This window comes from Spinacia oleracea, chromosome 3, assembly GCF_020520425.1.
Source record: "Spinacia oleracea cultivar Varoflay chromosome 3, BTI_SOV_V1, whole genome shotgun sequence".
Lineage (NCBI taxonomy): Eukaryota > Viridiplantae > Streptophyta > Magnoliopsida > Caryophyllales > Amaranthaceae > Spinacia > Spinacia oleracea.
In genome coordinates, this window is record NC_079489.1 from 8,877,442 (window position 1) to 8,904,436 (window position 26,995).

General features: G+C 34.9%; 3 protein-coding genes and 1 pseudogene across 4 annotated transcripts; 2 read left to right on the top strand and 2 right to left on the bottom strand.

The window, feature by feature from the left end:
• Window positions 1-837: 837 nt before the first annotated feature.
• LOC110786100 (uncharacterized) lies at window positions 838-2,976 on the top strand. The gene is made up of 4 exons (XM_021990617.2): window positions 838-1,124; window positions 1,211-1,277; window positions 2,416-2,499; window positions 2,606-2,976. Exons 1-4 carry the CDS (start codon window positions 963-965, stop codon window positions 2,671-2,673), a joined length of 381 nt encoding a protein of 126 aa, XP_021846309.1. The 5' UTR covers window positions 838-962; the 3' UTR covers window positions 2,674-2,976.
• Window positions 2,977-3,393: 417 nt separating this feature from the next.
• LOC110786101 (uncharacterized) lies at window positions 3,394-7,899 on the bottom strand. The gene is made up of 7 exons (XM_021990618.2): window positions 7,517-7,899; window positions 7,323-7,431; window positions 6,888-7,003; window positions 5,740-5,859; window positions 5,544-5,633; window positions 4,513-4,661; window positions 3,394-4,016 (listed from the first exon to the last, which is right to left on the bottom strand). The coding sequence occupies exons 1-7, from the start codon at window positions 7,754-7,756 to the stop codon at window positions 3,611-3,613; spliced, it is 1,230 nt and encodes a 409-aa protein (XP_021846310.1). The 5' UTR covers window positions 7,757-7,899; the 3' UTR covers window positions 3,394-3,610.
• A 2,297-nt stretch (window positions 7,900-10,196) lies between these two features.
• On the top strand, window positions 10,197-15,904 carry LOC110786102 (pentatricopeptide repeat-containing protein At5g27270). 2 transcript variants are annotated; one of them, XM_021990619.2, is made up of 8 exons: window positions 10,197-10,763; window positions 11,598-13,005; window positions 13,137-13,448; window positions 13,825-13,929; window positions 14,030-14,117; window positions 14,217-14,338; window positions 14,509-14,573; window positions 15,156-15,904. In XM_021990619.2, the coding sequence occupies exons 1-8, from the start codon at window positions 10,236-10,238 to the stop codon at window positions 15,711-15,713; spliced, it is 3,186 nt and encodes a 1,061-aa protein (XP_021846311.1). In that variant the 5' UTR covers window positions 10,197-10,235; the 3' UTR covers window positions 15,714-15,904. The 2 variants fall into 2 exon arrangements, with proteins under 2 accessions (XP_021846311.1, XP_021846313.1); XM_021990621.2 differs by having other exon boundaries at window positions 10,626-10,763; window positions 11,238-13,005.
• A 5,082-nt stretch (window positions 15,905-20,986) lies between these two features.
• LOC130469457 (F-box/FBD/LRR-repeat protein At1g13570-like) lies at window positions 20,987-23,143 on the bottom strand (annotated as a pseudogene).
• Between the last annotated feature and the right edge of the window lie 3,852 nt (window positions 23,144-26,995).

Consider the following 26,995-nt stretch of genomic DNA (forward strand, 5'->3'; position numbering starts at 1 on the left):
TTTAAGGGAATAAGCCCATAACATTTCAAAATTGAAACCTCCAATATAAAAGCATGAACAAGGGTGAGTTTGTGGTTACTAACAACAATCTCTTTCTCTTTGTGAATAATCTCACCAAGAGGGTGAATCTTAGCTTGCCAAGTTGCCATGGGATGGGGATCTATGATATCCTCGGTCCACGAGCCATGTTCCAATAGCAAGCAAGCATAATGTTTTTGTGGTCAAGAGAAAGTGATACTTGTTACCTATCTTAAGATTTTTCCTGCTACTTGCTCTAACAATATTATTATTGCAACACAATACCAATAGAGAAAATGGTGGACAACTCCGCCATCGTAGAAAAATAAATAAGATATAAATAAGATACTCATAATAGTGACTCGTGGTAGTGAAAGGTGACGTGGAAGAGATATAACTCATATAACGGTAGGTTGTGGGCAACTTCCATTGTCATGCCTTAAGAAGGGTATGGAACCGTAGAGGTCATACTCTCAAAATTAAACATTAATCATTTTGTAATTTTATTTTTTATGTTGTCATATTGGACACTATTACACGATGGAAAATAAAATTAGCACTTTAAAAGTTAATTTTGGCACTTTACTTTATGTAATTCTATATTAAACTAACTGTTATAAGAAGGGGCGTTTAAATAATATTTGGAGTGCTAAAATCAGTTTCCCAATGTACCAGAAAACTTGACATTTGGATTAAGGGTAATTTAGACATTCTCTCGATTTTTTATTATTATTATTTTTTTTATATATATTTGTGTAGAAAAATCAATTTTGATAACAAAAGGTGAATTAGAAAAAAAATAAACTAACCTATAAATAAAAGGAGTTCTCGCACAGACGTTGTCGCTAAGCCGTCGAGTATTGACGGCTGAAGAGTGAACGCAAGAACATTGAGCCAGAAACTAGGGTTTTGCAGTCGGAGGAGAGAGAAAATCTTGAGAAACAATGGCGAAATTCAACGAAGTACAGAAGAAAAGAAGAGCACTGATTTCACAGAATAAGAGAGCGGTGCACGGTGATCCCTACTCTAAGAAGCTCAAACGCCAGACGCAGCTTCAATCTGTCTCCGGGAAGCGCAAACAAAAGAACCTCAAAAAATGGCGCCGGGTATATATTTTGAATTTTTGTTGTTGGTTTCAATCTTCATTATTGTCGAATTAATTGATTAAATTGATGATTTCCTAAAAAAATAGGATCAAAAGGAGTTGATAGCGAAGGGTCTTGTTACTTTGGATGATGTTGACATGGCTCCCGCCGATGGTTAGTCTCTCCTATTTGAATTTGCGCTTTTGGTTGTGGGTTTTGTTTTTAGGGTTTTAATTTAGGGCTTTTGTTTGATTTCTTAGTTATAACTGAGAATTTGTAATGAATTTGATATATTGTATTGTAAAATGTAAATATGAAGCTAAATTGTTGTGAATTTGGTGTTTAATTGTGAACTGAACCTCATGAGATCAAGATGTATGTACCTTGGTGGGGGTTCGGCTGCAGTTGCATATTTACAGGAGTCTTTACTTTGGTTTAATTCGTTTAGCTTGCTATAGCTATTATAGGTTCACTCTAAGAGAAATAGAAATTCCTACACTAATGTATTTGTCTGGCTATTCGTTGGTGGAGACTGATAAATCATAAATGTAGTGTCTTAGAACATTTTAAGGCTTTGAATATGTTTCCATAGGCTTCGTGCCAACTAATAAGTAAAGTTCTAAGCTTTGAGTACTTAGAATAGTTGGATTAGGAGATTTTTATGCTCCAGCTGACCAATTGGGTTTGGAGATGATAGCTCTCCAAGCTCTGCATTTAGGACAATACAGGAAGAAGGTGAAGTTGTGAAATCAGATTCTTATAGCAGTTTTATGAGAATTATTAACCTAATTTTTCTTTTCGAATAATCTATTTAACAATGCCTATAGATCATAATACATTGTCTGACTCGTTGCCAAACAGTTATAGTGTTTTTTACTCTTTGAGTCGATGTTACAATGTTAGAAGTTGGAAATGTATGATAGGCAGCAGCTTGGCTGCTATGGTCTACTAAGTTCTAATTAGTTATGTATGGGTACTGCATAGTGTTTACTCTGTAGTTGCGAATTTTTGCTTATTTGTAGCTGTCATTATCTCCATATGCAACTGGTACAATGTAGCATACTTGTATTAGACTCTTAATATGAAGTGCTCAAGTGCTTTTGTCTTTGGTGAAAGGTAATTCAGTTCAAATCGAAATAAAAGGGTAAACATCAGAAAGACAAACTGGGTGTTTTTATTTGTTGGGTGCCTGATGTACTGCATGAATCTCTGTGTTAGTAAAATGATATTGTTCGCCATTAAGAGTTGGTTTTGCTTTTCTTTCGCGTTTGCTTGGAACTAACTTGTAGATGGCGGTGCTAATGAAATTCAGGTCCCTCGGAATCCAAGAAATCTCCCGCCAAGTTTAACTTGAAGAAAAGTGTAAAGCTTAAGTCCAAACAGAAAAAGAACAAAGGTAACGGTTGACACTTGACACAGTAATTTTTCTCCCTTAAACTCTCACCCATAGAGACTCCAAAATAAGCAGTTGAAGTAAGCTAATTTTCTTTAAAACTGGACAGGTAAAGGTCGGGGTGTGACTTCTGATCCTGCAGTTAAGGCTGTTCAAGTTGAAGCCATGGTAGAGTAAGTGTGCAAGTTTCAGAAAGAAGTGCTGCACAGCAATCCAGCATGCTGAAAGCTCTTGCTTACTAGTCCCTTGGGCATTGCTCATTACAAATTTTGTTTAGATAGAAGGTTATGGCACAACTCTTTTCCCTTGTAACCTCTTTAAATTTAACTCGTTCAGTTTGTAAGCTTTCAGATTAGACGAACATGGTGAGAAGCAAAAAATGTAGATTGCAAAATTATTAAGCATTTTAGTAATGTACACAAATTACGCCCCTGTTTTCCTCAAAAATGCATTAAGCTTATAACATTGGATTATTCTTGATATTATTGTGGATCTTTTACTCTGGCACCTTATTTACTTACACAAGGACCGTTATTGTTCACATAGCGACAAATTTTCTTAGATATAGTAATCATTTTTTAAATCAAAGTAACTCTATGTTTCTAAAAGTGGATGTAATACTTTTTTCATAATAATTCTAATACACGCGTCAAAATAAATTAGAATCAAGTTGTTGCCGTTCTTTTAGGCGTAGTCAATAATAAATTTAATGTGGACCATGTCCATTTAAGAATCCGTGTATAAAGTTAAATTGCAGTCAAGTGGACAAGCTCCTCTGAATCCATGTCCAAAGATGTTTGAATTCGTTAGGACTTGGGACATTGTCATTCCCTCTCTTCTATAGAGCCATGTCAAAGATGCTTGGATTTGTTAGAAATGACAATAAATGGTAATATCTTAGCCAGGAAAACGCAAGCAGCAAAATCAATAATCTTTCTCTGATTGTTGCAAAGTACAAGCAGAGGCAAACTCCCCAGTCTATCACTCTAATCATTGCCAGTTTCCTATTTCTAGTGAGGATGGAGACATAATAAACAAGGTCTCCACACCCGTCACCCAAATACCCAATCCCCTGATTCTTATGAAACCATTAAAGTACGTACTCAAAGAAGAGCTATCTCCTAAATAAACCTGAACTTTGTAGAGTTCTGCAGTAATCTGCAATAGTGGGAGAATTCTTCACCAACTCCCAAATCTTTGCAGTGTTTTTCAGCCAGTCGCGTTCAGATACAGTTCTTGAGAATGATGGACGGGCCATAGACAAAATGTGATCCCGAATTCTCCACAACATTGAATCACAGCTTTCATAGCGAAATTCCAATGGGTTATCTTTTTTTCTGGGCACCAAGAACAAGTCGAGCAGTTTAGGGTCAATGCCAGAATCCTGAGCATCGTGAGATTTTGGGAAAGACACATGCTCATTTGTTATTGGTCTTGTGAATGATGATGAATGAAAATATTGTGCAAGAACCTTCTTCATTTGCTCACAACTCTGTGGTGAAAGATCTTCATCTCGTAACCTGCATCACATGAACAAGATCATCTTTCCAGTCAGCTTGAACTGTTTCAATACCCAAATGAAGTAGAAATTATCTTAATTCTTTATTCTCATTCTGAATATATTATAAAGTGAAATTGCTTAATGGTTTTCTCTCTAAGCAACGGAAAGACTGCATGATCGCTTATATAGAAGAAGAAAAAAAAGCAATGTTCTTGCTAGCAGTAACGGATCTAGAAAGTACAGGTAGCGGGGTCACTATTTAAAAATTGATGATACTTAAAATAAAATTATGTATTTTTTAAAAAATTAATGAAAATTTAACTAAATCATTTTATTTTTTTCTGAGTGGGGTCAAGGACCCCTCTTACTCTACAGTGGCTCCACTGCCTGCTAGAAGCTTTGCACTTCTCTACTTGTGAATTTCTCCTTGCCCTTGTCATGGATTTTTTTTCTTTATTTTTTAGTTTAAGATTGTTATCCGATCTTCAAATCTAAAGAGGATAAAAAATACTAACTTGGTATGTATGAAAACAGGTGTAGCTATATATTCTTCTCCGCCTTCTTGAAACTTGTCCTTGTTATCCTTATCCGTGCCCAAGCTTGAACTTTGTAAGTGTGACGTTACTGATGAAGGATCGGGCAAGCTATGTTTCAACAAGTCCACCTGAGAAACCACACAGATGGAACGGTTTGATAATCAATACACCTTCAAACTCTAACTCTAGTTCATGTATACATTACTACAAAGCCAATATTACTGAAATCATCCATTCTACATGTCCAGGCACCCAATGTCCCAATGCCAACAGTCTAAAACCCTCATTTCTAGGCTGATAATGTTGCTAAACGTCTATATATCATTAGCATAGAAGCATCAATTATTGCACATGACGATATTGTAGAAACATACTTCTTTTTATCACTATTCCATAAAAAACCTACACTAATCAAGTGCTTAAAAGGTTGATTGACAACAGTGTATGCAGATATATTGTAGAAACATGACGATATTGTAGAAACATACTTCTTTTTATCACTATTCCATAAAAAACCTACACTAATCAAGTGCTTAAAAGGTTGATTGACAACAGTGTATGCAGATATATTGTAGAAACATGACGATATTGTAGAAACATACTTCTTTTTATCACTATTCCATAAAAAACCTACACTAATCAAGTGCTTAAAAGGTTGATTGACAACAGTGTATGCAGATATATTAACAATAAGAATTTAACAAAACAACAGTACAACCGAAAGTGGATCCCAGCAGTAAGATTAAACAATAAATGTATGCTTTTCCCACCAAAGTGAAAGCACTCGTTGGAAAAAAAATATAAAACAAAGGTAAGGAGTAGTAAAACATAGGGTGGAAGTTATCACTGCAGTGGTGATGGTAGAAGATAAAAAGATGATAAACATTCTAGATGACTATTTATCATTACCACTACATCATATGTTAGTGACATAATACTTTCCTAATAATTATGCTAAAAGAGAGCTAGAGCTTAATGATTAGATAGGTAATACTGTAATAGAGAAATACCGTTGACATCAAGCGCCACAAGTTAGCTTCATGAACTCCTTCTGATACCACCAGCAAAACATGACAAACAGAAGAAAGCAGGACGCCAAGCTAGAATGATTCCTTGCATAAAATGTAGAGAACAAGTTTAGAAACTCAGGACACTGAATCTCAGTTAAAAATTTAGACAAAACAATATAATTTCGTTGGTGCTAACCTGGATATTCAGTAGTTCATGAGCCAATTCAGACGATAGAGTTTCGCCACCTAAAACAGGAACTGTGGATGAGCCATCAGGTCTTGTCATTTCAGCCAAAACTGATGGACTAAACACAGGCTGCAAGCACAAACAAGAATCAAATACAGGACAAAATTTCAATAGTAGGCTAGGCGTTATGCGATTTGATGGGCCAACTCAAAAATAGGGAAACTCCTTCCCTTTTTTAGGAAGAGAAGAAGGGTGATATAAGTTTTGTTGCAGCAGCAACATGAGAACAAGAAGCAAGGAAACTAGAGATATTGGTATTGAGCAGAGTAAGCAGACAATGGTTCGTAACTTCCAAAATTACAAATTTCTCACAAGTGGCAAAATAACGTAAATGAAATGCCAAGTCTAGATTATAACTCGAATCTCTGTCCTACAATATTCTTGAATCTCCTCTTTTCAATCTCATGCTTTCATATGTCTTTCTTAATTTTCCTTGTTCATGATTCATTGGCTATGGATTCCTTTTTAAAAGTTCAACCTTCTATCCATAATTGTTGCAAATAAATTAATCTAGATGAAGGTATCAGGAAGAAAGTAGCTCAAATTCGAAAAATTCCAGATGGAAGTGGTGGGTGGAGGTATTGGGCAGAGGTGGTGGGCAAAAGTGGTGAACGGTGGGTGGGCGGAAGTGGTGGGCAGTAGTGGTGAATGGTGGGTGGGCGGCGGTGGTAAGGTGAGAGAGTAGATCGGAAACATCGACGCCATTTTCGTATGTAAAGATCAGATTTCCACCGGGAGTTTGTCGCCACTTCCGTTGGGGTTATTGGACAATCAAGAATCACTAGATTGAAGAATACCTCAATTAAAATATCTGTAATTTTTTTTAATACTTTAAATTCCAGAATTGAAATTCCTAAAATTGACCAAACATCATATTTGAAATTAAATTCCTGAATTTCAATTTCTGAAATTGAAATACAGAATTTCAAATGAAATCATGGTTTCCAAACACTACCTAAATTAAATGCCAAGTCTAGAGGGGAAAAATAGTCTATTTTTCACGAGTTCACAACTACATAAACATAGTTACTAAAATGGAGGAAAAAAGAAAATACTCAGGTAAGTTTATTTAGTAAATAATCTGAAAAGAAATAGACCTGAGTATCTAGTAGTATGAAACGCTCTGAAGAAATCCGGGGTTCAATGCCAATAGTACAATGTCTGGCGTTCGCTCGAGTTTCCTCAGTCTGAATTGCAAAAGGAGGTAGCATCCCTACAAAAAATATCCCACTCTTGCTATTACAACCGAAGACTAAGCTCAAAATCCAATTCAATGACACTACCAAAAAAATATAAACAAACAATTTGATCATCAATTCATCATGCTAAAATACTACTCCATACTATAAGAAAGCATAACACTACAAAATCGTCTCACTTATAGCACTTCTCCATAATAATACTGATTTTCGAGTAAAATCAAAAGTTTGCATCTTTTTTCCCCAATATTTACTAATCAATGCAACTGAGAAAAAATTCAATTCAACATGAATAAGTAAGAAACTAAGAATAAATGTGATTATGAAAATTACCAGGAGAAGTAGGATCAAACCCATAAATCTCGTTCATAATGGTGGATTTGCCAACTCCAGGAGACCCAATTACTCCAATTACAGTGAATTCAGTATTATCTGTCAAAAACTGCATTCCAGAATAACAAATTAAAATCAATTTACACAGCTTTAATTACTGAATAAACAAGAAAAGGCATAAGGGAGAGTCGTACTGGAAGAAAACGATCAAAGTGAAAGTCCCAGGAATCTGAGAGGAGATTGAGCGACCCAACGGGAGGAAGACGAGATCGAATTGAAGCTGCTGACAATGTTGATTCATCTTCACCTCCACCACCGCGGATGAATTTTCCGGCGGCGGAAGGGTTTCCGGTGACAAGACCTGGCTTTGCTAACAATATCTTTGGTGAGGGCGAGGATGAACCACCTGCTCCTCCGCCACCGCTGGACGCCATTTTCTCTCCCTTCTATCGGCTTTTTAGGTTTTGGGGTTTAAAGGATGTTTGCCAAGCGGCGATTATGGAGATTGGAGTTCAGATTATGGAGATTTAATTAGTCTCTGTCTCTTTTAACTGGATCAATTGAAATTCAGTGAAATCACCTTACTAGAGGGTTCGGTTTATTTGACTTGTATTGTTTGAACTATTCTCTACTTAACTGAAGTTAAATTATCTAAATTTAACTGAATTTATCTGAATTAATTTTATTTACTAGTGATGTACTAGAATAAAAGTTAACTCAAAATACTTAAAAGTTAGCCCGATATGTAAGTAAAAGTTATGTATTTTTTACTAACTTTTTTTTCATTTTAATAAAAAGAATTTCTTCAAAATTGCTAACAACATATATTTTGGTGAAAATAACTTATTTGCGTGTTAGACTGCCTTACCGGGAAGACCACTTTGATTGCTTATTGTTTCCATTGATTTACTAATTAGTTTAAGTGATTAACTAATTGGTTTCATTGTTTAACTAATTGGTTCCAATGCTTAACTAATATAACACAAATGTGTTCTTTTGTGTAAGATCGCCTCACATAAAAGTTTGTAATTCACCATTTTACCTTTAAAATGTTTATTTTTTAACTTTTTCAAAATATAAAAGTTAATCAAAACATATTAAAAGTTACAAAAAAACTGAGTAAAGTTATTCCATTGTATAGTATAATAAGTTTATTATACACCTTGTGCGTGCAAGGCATTTGATTTGTTTGAATAAACTTACTTGTGTGTGAAAATGTCTGAAAATCTTATTTTTACTGAACTTATCTGATATTTTGTCTGAAATAAATCAAAATAAGTCAAACATAATAGAGCCTAAGTAATTAAACTTATATTTGCTGAAAATAACTTATTTGCGTGTTAATTGTATAAAAAAAATTATTTTTGGCAAACTTACCCGGACTGATTTATTTTTGTTGAAATAAGTTAAAATAAGTTGAAACAAACAAGCCCTAAGTTAATTTCAATCAAAATCAGCTGAACCAAATAGTAGTTAAATAGAGCCGATTGTAAAATGAGTCGTGTTCATGTTGGGTTGGAGTTTTTTTCAACTTGTAATTTCGAGTCGGGTTGGTGTCTTGTTGGCGTACACTATAGTAAGTTTAGTGACAAAGATTGCAAACTTTAATTGTAGATAGCATGGACTAAATAAGTGGAAACTGGATTACGAGGTTGATAAGAATGGGTCGAAACTAATTGGGTGTCCAATTACTCAAATAAAAAAACTACAATGTTCATTTTAGTAAGCTACGACAGTAAAGCTAACGTGAAATTAGGAAGTTATAATGTCGATCGTGAAAGTCTCAATTGTGAAGTGTGTCCCATTTCTTAAAACAATTCCACTTGTTGGTTAATTGCATATCGCCTGTATATCCTGCCTCAAAGGATATTCTTAACTTTCTCGAGGTAATTGAATATGTTAAACTAAGAGCATGTTTAGCAACATCCAAATGCTTGAATATGAGAATAAAGAATCTACTAAAATACTAGTCTAAAGTAACAAGAGAAAAGAGAGAAGATGGAGGCTAAAAGAGAAAATGACTTCATGAAAACATTTTTTGAAGAACGAACTAGTGTGTGGCCCGGGCGATGCCCCGATTGCTACATTGAAAAGTTAAAATTTTAGATTTTTCTTGAGCTTAATATTTGATAAAATACATGTATACCATAAAGTGAAAAGCATCCATCTAGTTCGTCAACTACACAAACACACTATGTCGTTTATAATGGAAAATAATTTTTCAATTAAACCATCTTACAATTTGTATAATTTATTTTCTAGTGGAATTAAGTGATTCAAATTAATAAACACCAAATTAGATATATGCAGCCATGCAAAGTATGCATTTCTATAGTTGATGCTTTGATATTTATGACATCATGTTTATTCATAGTTGTCATAATTCTTTAATTATTGAAGTATTATTTTTCTAAAATAGTCAATAAAAAATAAAAAGTCACATAAAAATGTAGTTGTTTTAGACTTCATGTTAACATTCATTTATAAATTAATGTGAAGAAATAAACCACAAATAGTTGTTGGTTAAGATGGTAATGAGAGTTATTATCCATACTTGAGGTCTGGAGTTCGAACCTCATTGTACGTATTGACTCAGTATACTTTTAAAATAATATTTTACAAATTAGGTAATTACTACCACGTGAAATGTTTTAATCGATCCCTTCTAACATTTTGACGAGTAAGGAAGAAAAAACAATTCCAATCTCAGTTACAAATTTAATAAAAATACTAAACCAATAAATTAAGAAAAAATTGAAATATATCTCAAAAAAAAAAAAAATCTCAATTTTTTTTTGAAATAACTTGTTACACCTTAATGTAATTCCATAATTACCCTCTAATATTTGGATAATTGGTAAATTTAACATTTTCTATCCCTCCTCTAGTCCTCTATGAATCCTCCACAATTCCATGGAATCCCTCCAATCATCCTTTCTCTCTCCAACTCCACTCCTCAAAACCCACTACCACCACCGCAGAAACCACCCCACCGCAACCAAATTCCGGTGCTCCGTAACCCCTGACCCATGGACTCTCAGCGACGGCAACGCCTCCCCAAAACCCCGCTCAAAAAACCCCAAAAACCCTCTCTCCGACGACAACGCCCGCCGCATAATCAAAGCCAAAGCTCGCTACTTAAGCACGCTGCGCAGAAACCAAGGGCCCCAAGCTCAAACCCCGAAGTGGATTCGCCGCTCGCCGGAGCAGATGGTTCAGTACTTGGAAGATGACCGAAATGGCCATTTGTATGGGAAACATGTGATTGCTGCTATTCAGGTTGTAAGAAGCTTGTCACAGAAGACTGAAGGTAGCTATGATATGAGGAAAGTTATGGGTTCTTTTGTTACTAAGCTTACTTTTAGAGAGATGTGTACTGTGTTGAAGGAGCAAAAGGGTTGGCGCCAAGTTAGGGATTTCTTTGCTTGGATGAAATTACAGGTGAGTTTTGTTAATTGATTGATTTTAATTAGTTTTTTGGGTTCTTGTTGTTTCAAAATTTGGTGCCATTTTGCTTGTTTTTTACTTGAATTGTTTCAGCTTTCTAATGGGGTTTGAAATTTGATGGGAAATTCTGGAATTTACTGTGTGTTAGGCACCTATTTTTGAAACTTGAATGATTTTTGTTTAAAATGAAGTGTAGTTGAGGTGAATGAAGAGCCGGAGTAACATAGTTGAGGTGAACGAAGAGCCAGAGTAACATAGTTTGTAGGAATTTAGTTTTAGTATTGGTAAATTCTGTATTGTTATTGGGGAGATAGATATTTGGGCATGTCTGGTTGATCCTATACATGATAATTATTGATGTCAAGTTTTGGAATTAGGAAAAGTTATGGTATACTAAGATTTTTCTTCAAGAGTTATTCTATTCCTTTATGTCAATGAATCTATAGGCTCGAAAATTATATGCTGCAGGATGTATTGCATTTGGACTCAACTAAGTAGGAATTGCTTGACTCGGAGTGTTGAGTGGACTGAGAAACGGCTAGTGATTCACCTACTTTGTCATTGGAACTGTTGGCTAGTTTGGCTTTGCTTGGATGAACTTATTGGAGTTGGATTACAAGTTTACAACAGTTCAATAATGAAATCTTCGATAGGAAATTTCGACAGACAAAGTTTTATCTAAATTCAACTGTAGTAAAGCAAGTTGTTGTGTGCAGCCAAAGTTGATCACTACTTACGAGTTACGCCTGACCAACATGAATCATTTTCTTTGCACCATTTGAAATGAATTTTTAGTATGTACTGAAGTTATTGATGCACTTGGAACAGCTGTGCTACCATCCTAGTGTTATTGCATACACAATTATGTTGCGTGCATATGGTCAAGTTGGGAAGATTAAACTGGCGGAGGAGACCTTTCTAGAGATGCTTGATGCAGGATGTGAACCTGATGAAATTGCTTGCGGGACTATGTTATGTACCTATGCTCGATGGGGACGCCACAAAGCTATGTTAGCTTTTTACATGGCTGTGCGAGAAAGGGGCGTTGTGCTTTCTGTTGCAGTTTATAATTTCATGCTGTCTTCCTTGCAAAAGAAGTCACTCCACCGAAATGTGATACAGATATACAGGGACATGGTTGATAAGCGGGTTGTACCTAACCACTTTACCTTCACAGTTGTCATCTGCTCACTTGTTAAGGAAGGTCTTTTTGAAGAGGGCATGACAACATTCAATAAGATGAAGAGCCTTGGTTTTGTACCTGAAGAGGTCACTTACAGCCTCCTTATTATATGCAATGTCAAACAAGGAAAGCAGGACGACGTATTGAGGCTTTATGATGAAATGCGATATCAAGACATAATTCCAAGTAATTTCACGTGTGCTTCTCTTTTAAATCTCTATTATAAGAATGGTGATTACTCGAAGGCCCTGTCTCTATTTTCAGAAATGGAAAGGTACAAAATCCGAGCTGATGAAGTCATATATGGTTTACTTGTCAGGATATATGGAAAGCTCGGTCTTTGTGAAGATGCAGAAAAGACGTTTGAAGAGGCTGAGAGATTAGGTCTGCTCAGTGATGAGAAAACATTTATAACAATGGCACAAGTGTATCTTAGTTCAGGGGAACATGTAAAAGCTTTGCATACTATGGAGTTGATGAAGTCTCGAAACATATCATTTTCCAGATTTGCCTATACAGTCTTGTTGAAGTGTTACAAGATGAAGGGAGATTTGGGATCTGCTGAAGCAACATTTCAGTCTTTATCTACTACTGGAGTCCCGGATTCAGAATCCTGTAATGACATGATCAATATGTTCTTAAGAAAGGCATTGCTTGAGAAGGCTAAGAATTTCATTCTTCAGATAAGAAAAGCGAATGTTGTATTTGATGAGGAGCTCTGCAGGACGGTGATGAAGGTGTATTCCAAGGAAGGAATGCTTAGAGAAGCTGAGCAATTTATTGAAGACATACGTGGAAATGGTTATTTAGAAAATAACAGCTTTATTCAAACTGTTTTCATGATTTTGCATGCAGAAGTTGGGGAATGTGAGAAAGAGAAAGGTCACTTGCTAGCCCCTGCGTTGTTTGATACTTATGCACTGGAGCTTATGCTTTGTCTTTATTTAGCAAATGGTAATGACATCAAGATAGAATACACCCTCAATTTTTTGCTTGAAGCTGGCGATGGCTTTCGTGGTGCAAATCAACTCATCGGCAAGTTTATACGTGAAGGTAAAGTTGATATCTAATCTCAAATTGGAAGTAGTGTCACAGTTTTTTTAGTGTATATCAATTTTTAATCCCAAAAAGTATATTAATCTTGTCGAGTATTTCTTGACAAAATGACATTGAACTTGGTGTAGGTGATGATTCTAAAGCTGAAATTCTCTGCGATCTATTAATTAAGAGAGACTCAAGGGCACATGGTGGGATCTTGGCTTCTATGATTAGTTTGTATGGGAAGCAACAAAATCTGGAAAGAGTGAAAGTGCTATTTGCAGCCGCGGCAAATTCTGGCATCTGTGGAGCTGAAATATACAATTCAGTGATTGATGCCTGTGTTAAATGTGGTGAACTTGGGCAAGGTTACCAGGTTTTCAAGGAATGCACAAAAAAAGGAATCAGTTTGAGTCCTGTTGTCATCAGTGTCCTTGTGAACAATCTTACAAATCGCGGTATAGTTTTTGCTCACCTTTTAGTGAAGTTCCTGAGTTCTTCTATCTGCTTAGCTTTATGGATGAGTTAAGCCCTGTTGCCTGTTGTGTTATAGATGTAAAACCGTGATTTTGTTGCTGAGAGAATAAAGGGTCACGACTCTGTTACTAAATTTTTCTGTTAATAGGAGTATTTAAACCTTTGACAATTATCACTTGCTAGCGGGAATTCAGGATAGGATTTATAAACTTGTTCTTGGATAACAACTCTCAACCCTCGATGCCATTTTGCAGTAGCACTTCAAATTTGTTTCCCAAATATGTTTCTCTGTGTTACTGTGTACATACTTGATGCTTTGATCCATTTCCTACTGGTAACAAAGTTATTCTTTCCCAGGGAGGCATCAAGAAGCAGAGGATGTGATATGCAGAAGTTTGCATGACACCTTGGTGCTAGACACTATTGCGTATAATACATTTATTAAGGCAATGTTAGAAGCAGGTAGGTTTGGGGGTTTGTTTAATGTCTTTATTCTGTCAAGTACTTGAATAGAATTTGAGAAACAGATTGATAATTGATGTCTGGCGTATTACTTTCACAGGTAAATTGCATTTTGCAGTGAGCATATATGACCACATGCTATCTACTGGAGTTACCCTGTCAATACAGACATGTAGCACTATGATCAGGTGAGGTAGCCTTCTCTGTATTGAAAAGATATAGCACTGAGGATGGGAGGAATATCATGTCTCACTTTCTTTTGGTCTATTATTATTTGGTTGGTGTAGTGTCTATGGAAGACAAAGGAAGCTAGATAAGGCAGTAGAGATGCTCAACACGGCGCAAAATTTGGGCATACCTTTGGATGAGAAAGTTTACACTAATCTTATAAGCATATATGGAAAGTCTGGTATGCCTTACCAATCTACCACGATACCTTATGCTTTTTCATTTACGTGGTTTGAGCACGGCATTTGACCTATGTCCCTTCAGTTTCTTTCCTTTTTTTTTTTTTCTTAAATGGAGTTCTTTGCATGTCCATCCATATGATTTCATTACAGATTCAACTTCTTTTTGCAGGAAAAGCTCAGGAAGCATCTGCATTGTTTGCTAAAATGCGGGCGGAAGGCATAAAGCCTGGAAAGGTGAATTCTTCTTTGTTTCTAACTTTTATGATAAGTCATGGACGGAATTAAGAAGATACTATACATAACTTCGACCTTTTCTACTCCTGGATGGGGGGGGGGGGGGGGGGGGGTGGTGTTCAGAAGAAAGAAGTCTGATGAAGTTGTGTATGAACTGTGATTCGTTTATATGCAAAATAAGTACTACCTCCGTTCCATAAAGATATTTACGGTTACTATTTGCACAAATATTAAGACAAAAGTAGAAAAGTTGGTTGAATATAATAAAATATGGATAAAGCAAGAGAATCGTGTAAAAAGGTAGATGGGTGTAAGAAAAAAATGAATTAAGTAAGAGAAAGTGAGTGAAAAATCGTAAATATTGTGGGGTAAAAAGTGTAAGGTAGTAAATTTTCATGTCCAAATATAGAATTAAGCAAAGAGTAAAGAAGATTATCAAACACACTAAAACGGAAAGTGTAAAGATAATTTTGAAACAGAGGTAGTAAATGATAAATCTATCTGTTAAACTAATGCCGCCTGCCCTGCTCTTTTTAGTTTTGTAACATTCAGGTGTTGATCTATACGCCTCCAATTTTGCAGATAAGCTACAATGTCATGATAAATGTATACGCCGTTATGGGACTTTATACCGAAGCAGAGGAACTTTTTAAGGTCATGCAGCAAGATGGGTGCTGTCCTGATTCCTTAACTTATCTCGCCCTTATTAAAGCTTACACAGAGAGTATGAAATACCGAGAAGCAGAACAAACTCTGGTTTCTATGGAGAAAGAAGGGTTACAACCTTCTTGTGCTCATTACAACCTCTTAATATCAGTATTTGCCAAAGCTGGTCTAATGGAGGAAGCTGACCGGGTTTTCAACACAATTATCGGGTCTGGATTAAAACCCGACATTGTATGTTGTAGGACCATATTAAGGAGTTACATGGAATATGGATTTGTGGAAAAAGGCATCTCTCTCTTTGAAAGGATTCAACAATATATGGAGCCAGACAGGTTTACCATGAGTGCTGCTGTTTACTTGTACAGAGTTGCAGATGAGGGTGGTCGTGCTGAAGTCATCTTAAAGTCAATGAATGATTTGGGAATTCCGTTTTTGAGAGGCCTTGAAATTGGATCCAAGGCGGAAACTTCATAGAACTCGGTCACCATATGATCGAGTTCAAATGCAGTTCTTGTACAGAGCAGAACAGAACAGAACAGAAGTATACCAGGTATCCTGATTTTTGTATAGTTTCTTTAGGAGGATTACTGTTTTGGTCGTATTGGTTTGTTGTCAAGGCTTTACTCCCTCTGTTTCTTAATAAATTGCTTCTTATTAAAGGTAAATTATTTTTACCACCTAAAAAAAATTGACAACTTGTTATTTACTCTTAAAAATTGTTTTTTACCACAACGGAAGCGTTATGTGAGGTCCATTTTGGTGCAAATCAAACATAAATCATACCATAAAGCAACTTGATTCTCATATGCAAATCAGAAAAATAATTACTCATCTATCATTTTGAGAAATATTGCCAAATTATGTGAATTAATAGGAAGCAAGGACGAATGATAGCTTATATACATAGAAATCATGGGAGTAAATAAGGAATTTAGAAATATATTCGTTGAAATAAGGCGCGCATGACGTTTTTGTTCATCTTACCGTTGAGAGGTGGTAAAAGATAATTTTATTTTTATTTCTTAGTGATAAAATACAATTTTTATTTTTTTTAGGTGGGAAACACAATTTATCAATTTTGTTAGGTAGTAAAAGTCAAAATTTCTTCTTATTAATGTATAGAATTATTGCCGATTGTGGAGTATCTCGTATATTTTTCCGGAATTAAGGAAACTTGATTATCAACCTTACCTATTTCATACTTCTATAGGAATTAGGAAACTTGATTATGAAGTTACCTACTCCATACTTCTATAGGAATTAGGAAACTACTAGTATAATACCCGTACGATGCACGATTTATAATCTAAACATAAATTATTATGAAATTTGGTAGACAATTATGATCAATATAGAGTTTATAGATATTCTTCAAATAAAAAATGATTAATAATGGATAAATTGTTATTGCTCATTCTTGCTTATTAAAACAATTAAAAGAAATAAAGGTACATAGATGAAATTATTTCCATTCTCATTCACCCACTTGTGTCAAGCGTAAGTTATCTTACCCGTCTTTCACTTCGTTATTAATACTCACTTAATACTCGCACAGTTACTCGTCAACCTGATTACCCGGTCACTTAACATCTATCTAGACCATGTACTTTATTGAGCTAGAGATGACTTTGAGGCGGGGGAAGACTTGTACACCCGCACCCACCTACAATTCTCATCTTCATCCTCCCATCCACGATAAGAAGGATACCCACCCCTCTCAACCCCCGTCTCGAGAGGTACAAAATAAAATCCATCACCTTTTCATCACCCCCATCCCCGTGTATCCACACCCACCCCTAAACTCGATTTTTTTTTTTGTAAGAGAGTTTGAATTTTAAAACTCTATTATGGAGCCTCTGAAGATCCGTCTGTCTGATTAGAGTTACTGAGTAAATAAACAAAACATTATAATATGTAAGTTAGATGAAAGATTAACGACTCAGACGGGTACAATCTAAAATCCATCATCGCCCCTTCGTCCGCCACGAATACATTTGTTGACCCCATTAAACCATAAACTTTCGTCCATTGCCGCCCAATTAGGGCGGATGCATAAAGAGATCTCCCAAGTCCCAAAAGACCCTCCCCACTGACAATCTGACATCCCTATATTCGATAAATAATCCAAATTTCCTTTCAACTAAATTTTAAATATATTGACTTAAGTTTATTACGAAGTTTTAAAATTAATTGTATTAGTTATAATATTGAAAAAATTGTATTTAAAAGTGACATACATAATTAGGATTGGTGAGTGTTCTTAAATTCGATCAATTCAAACTCACCCAATCACCAAGGTGGTTACATGTTATTCTTATACCCATCAACTAAATATCTCTTTTTGTTAGTCAACTTTAGTCAATCATCTATGTTTAACTTTGTCGTCTGACCAATCTAAAATCCAAACTCGCCCCATCACCAAGGTGGTTACATGTTATTCTTATACCCATCCACTAAATATCTTTTTTTGTTAGTCAACATTAGTCAATAATCTATGTTTAACTTTGTCGTCCGACTAATCTAAAATCCAAACTCGCCCCATCATCAAGTGTGATTCACCATTTACATATATTAATATTTTTTTGCACAAAATTTAGTGATATTGCAATCATTTACATTAATACATAAAACTTATTTTGTTATTGAAAACATATTAATAATATGGAAGTTTAATCATCTAAATCTTATGACTTTGGACATAGTTGATTTCGATAAGTTATTCAAAACTTCAATCAATATGCTCTCAAGACTTCAATAATATAAGCGAATAAATTATTATTTGTGCTCCGTATAAAAATATTACGATAATGAGACCTATAAAATGTTTGAGACAACCTTATTAAATACATTAAATCAATAGTTAACTTTTATTATGCATATCTGTATTCATTATATGACACAAATTATTAAAATATTGATAGTATTATAATAATATAATTGATAGTCCAAGTTAAATTATTATAAGATTTTCTATATTAAAGGAACGTTCGAACATGTCCGTACTAAGTATATGGCACAATATCTAAACAAAACTTGATATCACTTACAATTAGTCATTATTTATGTTATAAGAGAGAGAAATCATAGAGTGACATTTGTCATCTCTACATCGATTTGCCTCTCTTTTAGCATAGTACGGAATATAGATTTAAATTAAGAAATTTATAGACATGAGTAATTAAGTAATTCGTTTAATCAACTATTACCATAAGTAAATATAAGATTTTAGGTAAAATATATACAAATTATATAAATATTTTATCATATGTTAGTCATCATTCACCAATATTATAAAAGAGGCAAATCAGAGCGGCATTTGTTAGCTCCACATTGCCTCTCTTTTAGTATAGTACTCCATATACATATGTTTGTGAAAAATTGACTAAAATATAAGTCATTTGTCAACCTAAAATATTTGACGAAGTTTTTTTAAGTAGAGAGTATTACGTGTTAGTCGCGCATCATTTTTCTTCTTTACGACTTCTTCCATGTTTTTTTGGATAAACCACTTTACTTTCACGGTTGTTAAAAATAAATTCAACTATTAATATCTTAAATTATCATTTAGTAAAACTTATTTTAAAAAACAGTAGTATTATGTAAGTATTTAGACAAATCCAACAAAATGTTACGGAGTACATGACTATGTTCAACATAAAATATTAATAATCACAAAAAACAGAAAAAATAGAGGTATGTGTAAATATAATAGCTAATGTAAAAATCAAATAGTTGCATCTAAAAAATTTAGGAATTATGTAGTAAAATAGTAGATAGATTAGGTTATACAATTAATTTTGCTCATGTTTAAAGACGTTACATATTTTTTTGAAAGTAGTACAATATTACTATTAATAGTGGTGATAATTATCGAATTTAGTTGCTAAATATACTACGTATAAAATAGTACAATCACTGACGGTTATAATTATCGCATTTGGTTGTTAAAATATTGTAGAGTACTATTGTAATTTTTTTAATACATTCTTATTCTTATTCTCACTTGATTGATTTTCTAAGTTATTTGTATTCGAATTATGTAAGTACGAAATACAAATAAATAGACTACTTTTAAATTTTTATAAAAGTTATACTATGTACTCCGTACAGTGGATTAATTTTTTATAAAAAGATAATCTTATATTGGTTATATTGTTACCAAATATAAAAAAGATAATCTTATTATTCTTATATTGGTTATATTTGTTACCAAATATAAAAAAGATTTATAATTTTTATAAATATTCTCTATGTACAGATTGTAGTCTTTTTTATTTTAAGGAAAAGGGAATCAAATATTTTTTTCAAGGTAAAATCTAAAAAAATAATTATAGCATCAAATATTTTATTTGTTTTTTAATTTTTTTAATATCTATAAGAGAGGCCAATCAATGAGTGACATTTGTCATCACCACATTGATTTCCTCTCTTTTAGTATATTATATAGATTTGTCAAACGGGCCGGGACCGAAATAATGACCAAAAAGAACTTGATTATCAACTTACGTACTTCTACACGAATTAGGAAAGTACTTGTAAAGTTGTAATATATATACGGTATCAATCTAAGAGTTAAACAAACTAAAAAAAACACAGAAACTGTAAAACAAACCCAGGAGAGAAAACCAGTACTCAGTAATAATGGAACAAACTCAGATAAGCTTAAAGAACTCGACCTCTAATGTCTCTAATGGCGACAAGTCGGTGTCATCATCATACTCTGAGAAGTTGCAAGCATCAAAGAGGAAGTTACAAGAAGGTTATCAAAACTATAAAGATTCAAGGAAAAATATATGTTTGATCGATCCTAAATCCCTACCCAAGCCAGGCAAATGTGTTGTAACTAAGAGTATTATTGTCAAGAAGGCTTCGGATAATTCTCCGTTGGCGGCGCGTAAGGGTGCCACCACCACTAAGGCTGCCGGCGTTCGTACTCCAAGTGTTGCCGCGGCGAAGGGGGTGAAAGTGTCTAAAGTAGTCTCTAATGGTGAATTGTTGGAGAAGTTGCAAGTGACGAAGAGGAAATTGGAAGAAGGTTATCAAAACTATAAAGATTCAAGGAAAAATATATGTTTGCTTGATTTTAGTGAGCCACCAAGTCGTTCCCTACCGAACACGAACACGAACCCGAACCCGAACCCGAACACAAAGACGAACCCGAACACGAAGACGAAGCAATGTGTCAACAAGCTATATCCAAATAAGGGTTCCCAGCGGATGACTCGTCCAATTTCGGGCTTTTGAATTGAATTATGAAACAAGATGTAATTAATACGGAGTATGTTCTTATGAACTTTTCAATCAAATACTTGTTAATTTACACATTTGTGATTTATGTCTAGTGTTATTAATTGTACTCAACAATTCAATAGTTAATCTTTGTAATCAGATAGTTATGTCTACTGTTATTAATTGTACTATACAATTCAATAGTTATGGTTTCAAAGTAAGATTTTTGCGGAGTATCTTTTTAATAGTAATGCACCTAATTATTTAAAGCGATTGAAAGTGCTTACCAACTAGAGTCCAAGCCTATTTGATTTTAAGAATGTAAGAGGAACGTTCCTTTTTGTGAAATTGCTGTAGTTTTGTCATCTGTATGAGATAAATTGTGAAGCTAAACATTTTTCTTTCAGAATTGTGCATAGAATTTGCAATTTTTAGTATCATTGGAGAGTATTAATTTCCATAACTATCCTGCCGTTATAGTGCCGTTATAATTTCTGCGTTTCAAAAATTTGGGGCAAAATATGGAATAAGTATATAACATTTTACAACCATAAAAACAGAGAACACATGTTTTTGACATACGATGAAACGAACAAGTAAGCCGAAACAAAAGAACTAAATCGAATCAGAAAAGGAAAAAGCTAAAGATAGACGACCGTCCTGCGCCCTCTTGTGAGCCTAGAAAACCACATCTTTGTTGACCTTGCAAATGATGCAAACCATAAAGCGCGTAGGCGAGAAAACTGTAAACAGCAAGGACAATGATAGAGTGACCCTAAGGGTTGGTAACCCTATTAAAATTGAATTTTGATTGGTTACAAATACATTGAAATTTTACATACAACACTTTCTCTCTCCAATTAATTATGCTTATATATTATTTTATGTTATATGTATTTTATGTGTCATTGAAAAAACAATTATGCTGTATTATAGAGATGACACATGTATCTCCAATTAATTTTATATATGGTCCTACTTTCTCTCTCCAATTAATTATGCTTAGGATCAACCAAACATTTTCCAAAAAGCAATGCCATTATGACCGATGTTTTAGATAAACGAGCTTTGCCTTTGGCGATGATCTCGGTAACTGCAACAGTTCCCGTGACACCTCTAGCTGTGAACTAAGGTCAAGATAAACACACTTGAAGAGCAATTTTTCAAGTGCAACTGAGATTCTGAGCAAATACTCAATCAATTTGAGCTCCGCACTTGACCCTGTAAATGTAATACCTGTTATTTTGGCCTTAAGGAGATTCCCCAGCTTATAATTGTCGAGGTTGTTTTTTCGGATATCAGATATGTGTGGCAGCTAAAAGACAAATAGCTAAAAGACAAAAAAGGAAGTACCATTTATGTTAAAAAAGTACCATTCTGTAAAAAAAAGTACCATTCAGTTAAAAAAAGTACCATTTTTGTTTAAAAAAGTACCATTTAATTTCTTTTTTATCATTTTTCTTATTTTGTCTTTTACTATGATATGTATTTGCCCACACATATCTGATATCCGAAAATACTTCCTCATAATTGTCATCGTACTCAAATTTGTGCTCAACATTTGTTTTTCTCAAAGTAGAAATCTGCCCAGGGTCACACATACATACAGTAATTTCTTTAGCATAAAAATGGCATAGGACATTTTTATGAAGGGACAAAAGTTTTCCAAGTTGTATTATATACTTACTGATATTTCAAGATCCTTGATGAAGGGACAACTTTGAACCATGCCAATAGTGAAACAGAATACATCAAAATCACTCAACAAAAGTTGTTTCAGGCATAGCTTTTGCAGGTGATTAAAGGTTACAGCCAGTTTTTTGTTACGACCTGCATCCAAGAACTTGCATAACAGGGAGAACAAGGTTTAAAAAACAAATAAAATATATTTTGTCATAATTGTAGTTGTGGATTTTATTTACTTTAACGAATAATTAATGTGCATTGAGATTCTTCTAAATTTTTTATTTAAACAAGATAAATTACGTTTATTTATACTATTTTCATTTTTATCAAAATTCTGATATTGATAAAAAATTAATGTACCAATGGCAAAATGTGAGAGATTAAATGACCCAGTGGATTTTATTGGTTAAATCATTAGATACAATTTTTTATGAAATATTAAAGAATTTATGTGATAACGTAAAATGAAATGTAAAGAACATTTTTTGACACCCAAAAAGTAAAACATAAAGAACAAAAAGAGACAGAGGAAGTACCTTACAGATAGATGAGGCCATTAAAAATATGAGAAGGCATTGGTATGATAGCATCATAAACATCATTAACAAGAAAGAGCTTTCTAATCCCGATTTTCGAAAGAAAAGATACCCATTGACTGAGATTAAGATTCATCATTTGGGGATCGCCTGGAATTTGAAGGTAGAACTTACGTACAGTACCATTGTGAATTTGTGATGGAGGAGTATATTGCTGATGATGTTGCTAATCTTTTGCAAATCAAAATCTTCATCGTCATTTAATCCATGTTTTTCCCAGAATGCTTCATCAAAGACAAGGTAACTATGAGACAACCAATTCTGCCTCCATTTTTTTGATAGCACGCTCGTCTTTGCAACCTCTGACAGGGGCAAGCGTTTAAGGATTTTGTCAGTCACAGCAGTAGGAACACTGCTGATTAAATCTTTGTTAGCTTCAGAGATGTTGGGTTTTTTTTAGTGGACTTTGGTTTTTTGGTAGACGCCATTTTACCAACATTCAGAGATGATTGTAACAGAAATCTGGGCAAGTTATATGATAAATGGACTATATACGCACATCCCCTCTGAATCCCGGATATATATTAATTAGTTGTGTGGCTTCCCAAGAAACGATCAGTATGCTTTTTCCAAATTGGTACAGGAATTCGATGTGTAGTACGGAGTAGTGTACAAAATAAATGTTTCATTCACTGCAGAAGTTTAACAGTTTATACTATACGTTCTAGTAATGGGGGAATGGACCTTAAACTCCTGCTCAACATTTATTGAAGTTGGTAAGTTAACATTAGTGGACTTTTGAAAGTCAACAGTCAGGAAGCCAAACCATCGTCTAACTTCGTGTAGGGTACTTTATTTATTTATATACAGTTGGAGTGATTCATTCAGTCTCTCAGCAGTGCGCAATGGCTTCTTCCAATCAAGATGAAGAATTAATTAGTAATCTGCCTCTATCTTTATATTCCATGTGATGTGAAAGTATATAGTCTTATCCTTTCTGTTTGGGCTCCTAATTGAATATAAATTGGACCACTAAGTCCAAAGCCCAATGGCTCAAAGCAACAACATCAAACCTACTACACTCCAAAAGGGCTATTCAGCCATCAACCAAGGCCCATGGCCCAAAAGCAATAAATGACCTATGGGCATTTATTATGCAAACACTATAAATAGGCCGCCAATTGGCCTATTATGCAAATAAGGCTCACACCTCAAGGTACGTCCAATTGATCGCCTTAAGACTACTCTTCTAGAGAAAAATTCTCTAGAATCCGAGCATCGTTCTTACTTAGGCATCGGAGGGGCTTTCCTCGGAAACACCCCGAGGCTAGTGATTTTACTCTTGTGCAGGTGAATTCGGACTCGACTCATTCAAACAAGCAAGATCTTCAACATACACGAAAGGGCCTCATTCGAAGCCCGTTGTTTCCACCTTTACAACACCGGAACACTTTCTTTCCAGAACTGATGTGAAAAAGATATTTATTCACAATTGGTATGATGACGACATTATCCCTATACCTTTGCATATTTTCGAATGTAAAGAGTTAATGAAATCGAGGCTCTGTTCGGCAAAATTAGCGGGTAGCGGTTAAAGTAGCGAGTAGCGGTGAATAGTAGCGGGTAACGGTTAGCTGTCAAAGTAGCGGTAACTAATATGAGTGTTCGGTAAAAGTAGCGGTTGATATTATAAAAATAAAAATAAAAGCAAGAATATTATTTAAAACTTTTTTATAAATTTGTCAAACGCTACCCGCTACCTTGACCGCTACTAATTTTAACGTTTGACAAAAGCTACCCAACCGCTACCTCAATCGCTAACCGCTACCTAAATCGCTATTTTGTCAAACACTTACAAATTTTACAAGTAGCGTCTCGACTAGGTCAAAACGCTACCCGCTACCTCAAACGCTACCGCCGAACAAGCCCTGAGACTCGAGCGTTTTGTTATGAATCCTTATCCTCCACCTCAGTGACTTCAAGGGCTTTTCTAATCTTCGGAGTCTTGTGCTATTCTATATCAAATGCAAACCTGATATTTTGGGGAGTTTGTGTTGGTTATAATGCAAAAGGAAAATAAATTTTGAAGTTTTAACCGTTTTTCCCAAGTTGACAGTAGCTTCCACACCTTGGCTGTGGGTGATTACAGTTTGCCGCAAGGGAGCCGTGGAACAAACTGGTTGAGTGGAAAAGCAAAGAAAATTCTAATTCATGCTTCTCCATCGTGAGGTGTCAAAGAGTTTGGCAAGTACTAAAATACTCCTTTACTTAGCTTTCCTATTTACTCATTGGTTAAGGTAACAAAAATTCAACTCAAATTTCCTTATTCATATGCTGTGTCGAGGAGTATATATATATATGACTCGTGTGCTTCCGTAAAAAATAGAGCTACATAATATTAACCCTAAACACAATACCTAAATACAAACCCTAAACCCTATTAGAGATCTGAGCAGTTCTTGAGCAGTTTCACCTTCTGAGTTCGGGTGCACGAATTTAGAGGAGGATTGTGTTAACCTTGAGGGGCGTTCGTCACTTGAGAGCCTGTACCGGTAGTGGCGAAACTCGCTTCTAAGTCAGTGGCCTTCATACCACGGCACAATCATTGTAATCCGGAGATTATCGATCAAGTAAAGTTATTAAATTTCTCTTATTTATTTGATTTCAATAGCGTTATATTTCTTACTATTTAGAAGCGAATTTTTACTATTGAAATCATGTCTGGATTACCGCAATCTCGTTTGATGTTGGATCTGTGAATATTGGAACCGCTTGATGGAACTAATTATAAGAGATGGTCTCAAAATTTGTTAATTTATTTTGAACAAGCTGATATTGATTATGTGTTGTTCAATGATCGTCCTATCCCTATAACCTCAACTGAAAACACTATTACTGTTCTTGATACACCTGTTCAAACTGGAAAATCAACTAGTAGTACAACTGCTACGAGTAATGAGGAGTATGTTAAAAAGTATGACAAAGACAATAAGGTTGTTAGGGCTCACATGGTGTACCACATGACTATCCCAATTTTTGATCTTTGTATTAAAGAAAAATCGGCTAAGGCAATTTGGGAATCTCTTGAGAAGAAGTATGGTGCAGATGATGCTGGGAAGAAGAAGTATGTTACTGGAAATTGGCTTAATTTTAAGATGGTTGATACTAAGCCTGTCATGGAGCAAGTCCATGAATATGAGACCCTGGTTGCTGAAGTTATTGCTGAAGGCATGAAGATGTGCGAAATTCTTCGGGCCAATGTATTGATTGAGAAATTTCCTGATTCCTGGTCTGACTACAGGAACCGTCTGAAACATAAGAAAAGGGATTTGACTCTTGTTGAGCTAGTGAGTCATATGAAGGTTGAAGAAGCAAACCGGCTCAAAGATACTCCACTGAAACCCAAGAATGAACTTGTTGTGAGAGAAAATCTTGTTGAAACTAATAATTCTGATAAGAATGCAGGTTATGGTAACTTGAACAGGGGACAAAGTTCAGGAAATGTAAAGAAAGGCAAGTTTGTGCAGAAAGGGAGAATTGAGAAGAAGTTCACATGCGTGTGCTATGGCTGTGGAAAGGAGGGACATTACAAGTACCAATGTCGGAACAAGAAGAGCAACAACAAGGCTAAACCAAAGAGTGAGGCTCATATTACAGAGACAAATGATGTGATAGCTGCTGTGATTTATGAGGTGAACCTGGTGGAAAACATAACTAAGTGGATCGTTGACACAGGGGCTTCGAGGTACTTCTGTGCCAACAAAGACATGTTCGTGGAATTTGAGAAAGCTGAAGAGGGCGAACAAGTCTACATGGGAAATTCAAGCAGCTCTGAGGTACTTGGCAAGGGCAAGGTGCTTCTCAAGCTCACTTCTGGAAAAACACTAGCTTTACACAATATACTGTATGTACCATCCCTTCTTAGGAATTTGATTTCTGGTGTTTTGTTAAACAAAGTAGGTGTTAAGTTAGTTTTTGAAGCTAACAAGCTTGTTCTGACTCGCAATGGCGAATATGTAGGAAAGGGGTACCTTAATGGGGGTTTGTTTGTTCTTGACTTTGTATTTGATTCTACCATGAATAAGAATTCTTCTTCTGCTTATATTGTTGAGTCCATTGATCTGTGGCATAGTAGACTGGGACATGTGGGGGTGAGCAAATTGAAACGCATGAAGATCTTAAATTTGCTCCCCAATATGACAATTGATGGACACAATAAATGTGGTGTATGCGTTGAGTCAAAGTTTGTGAAGAAACCGTATAAACCAGTCACAAAGAGAGAGACAACATTGTTAGAGTTAATTC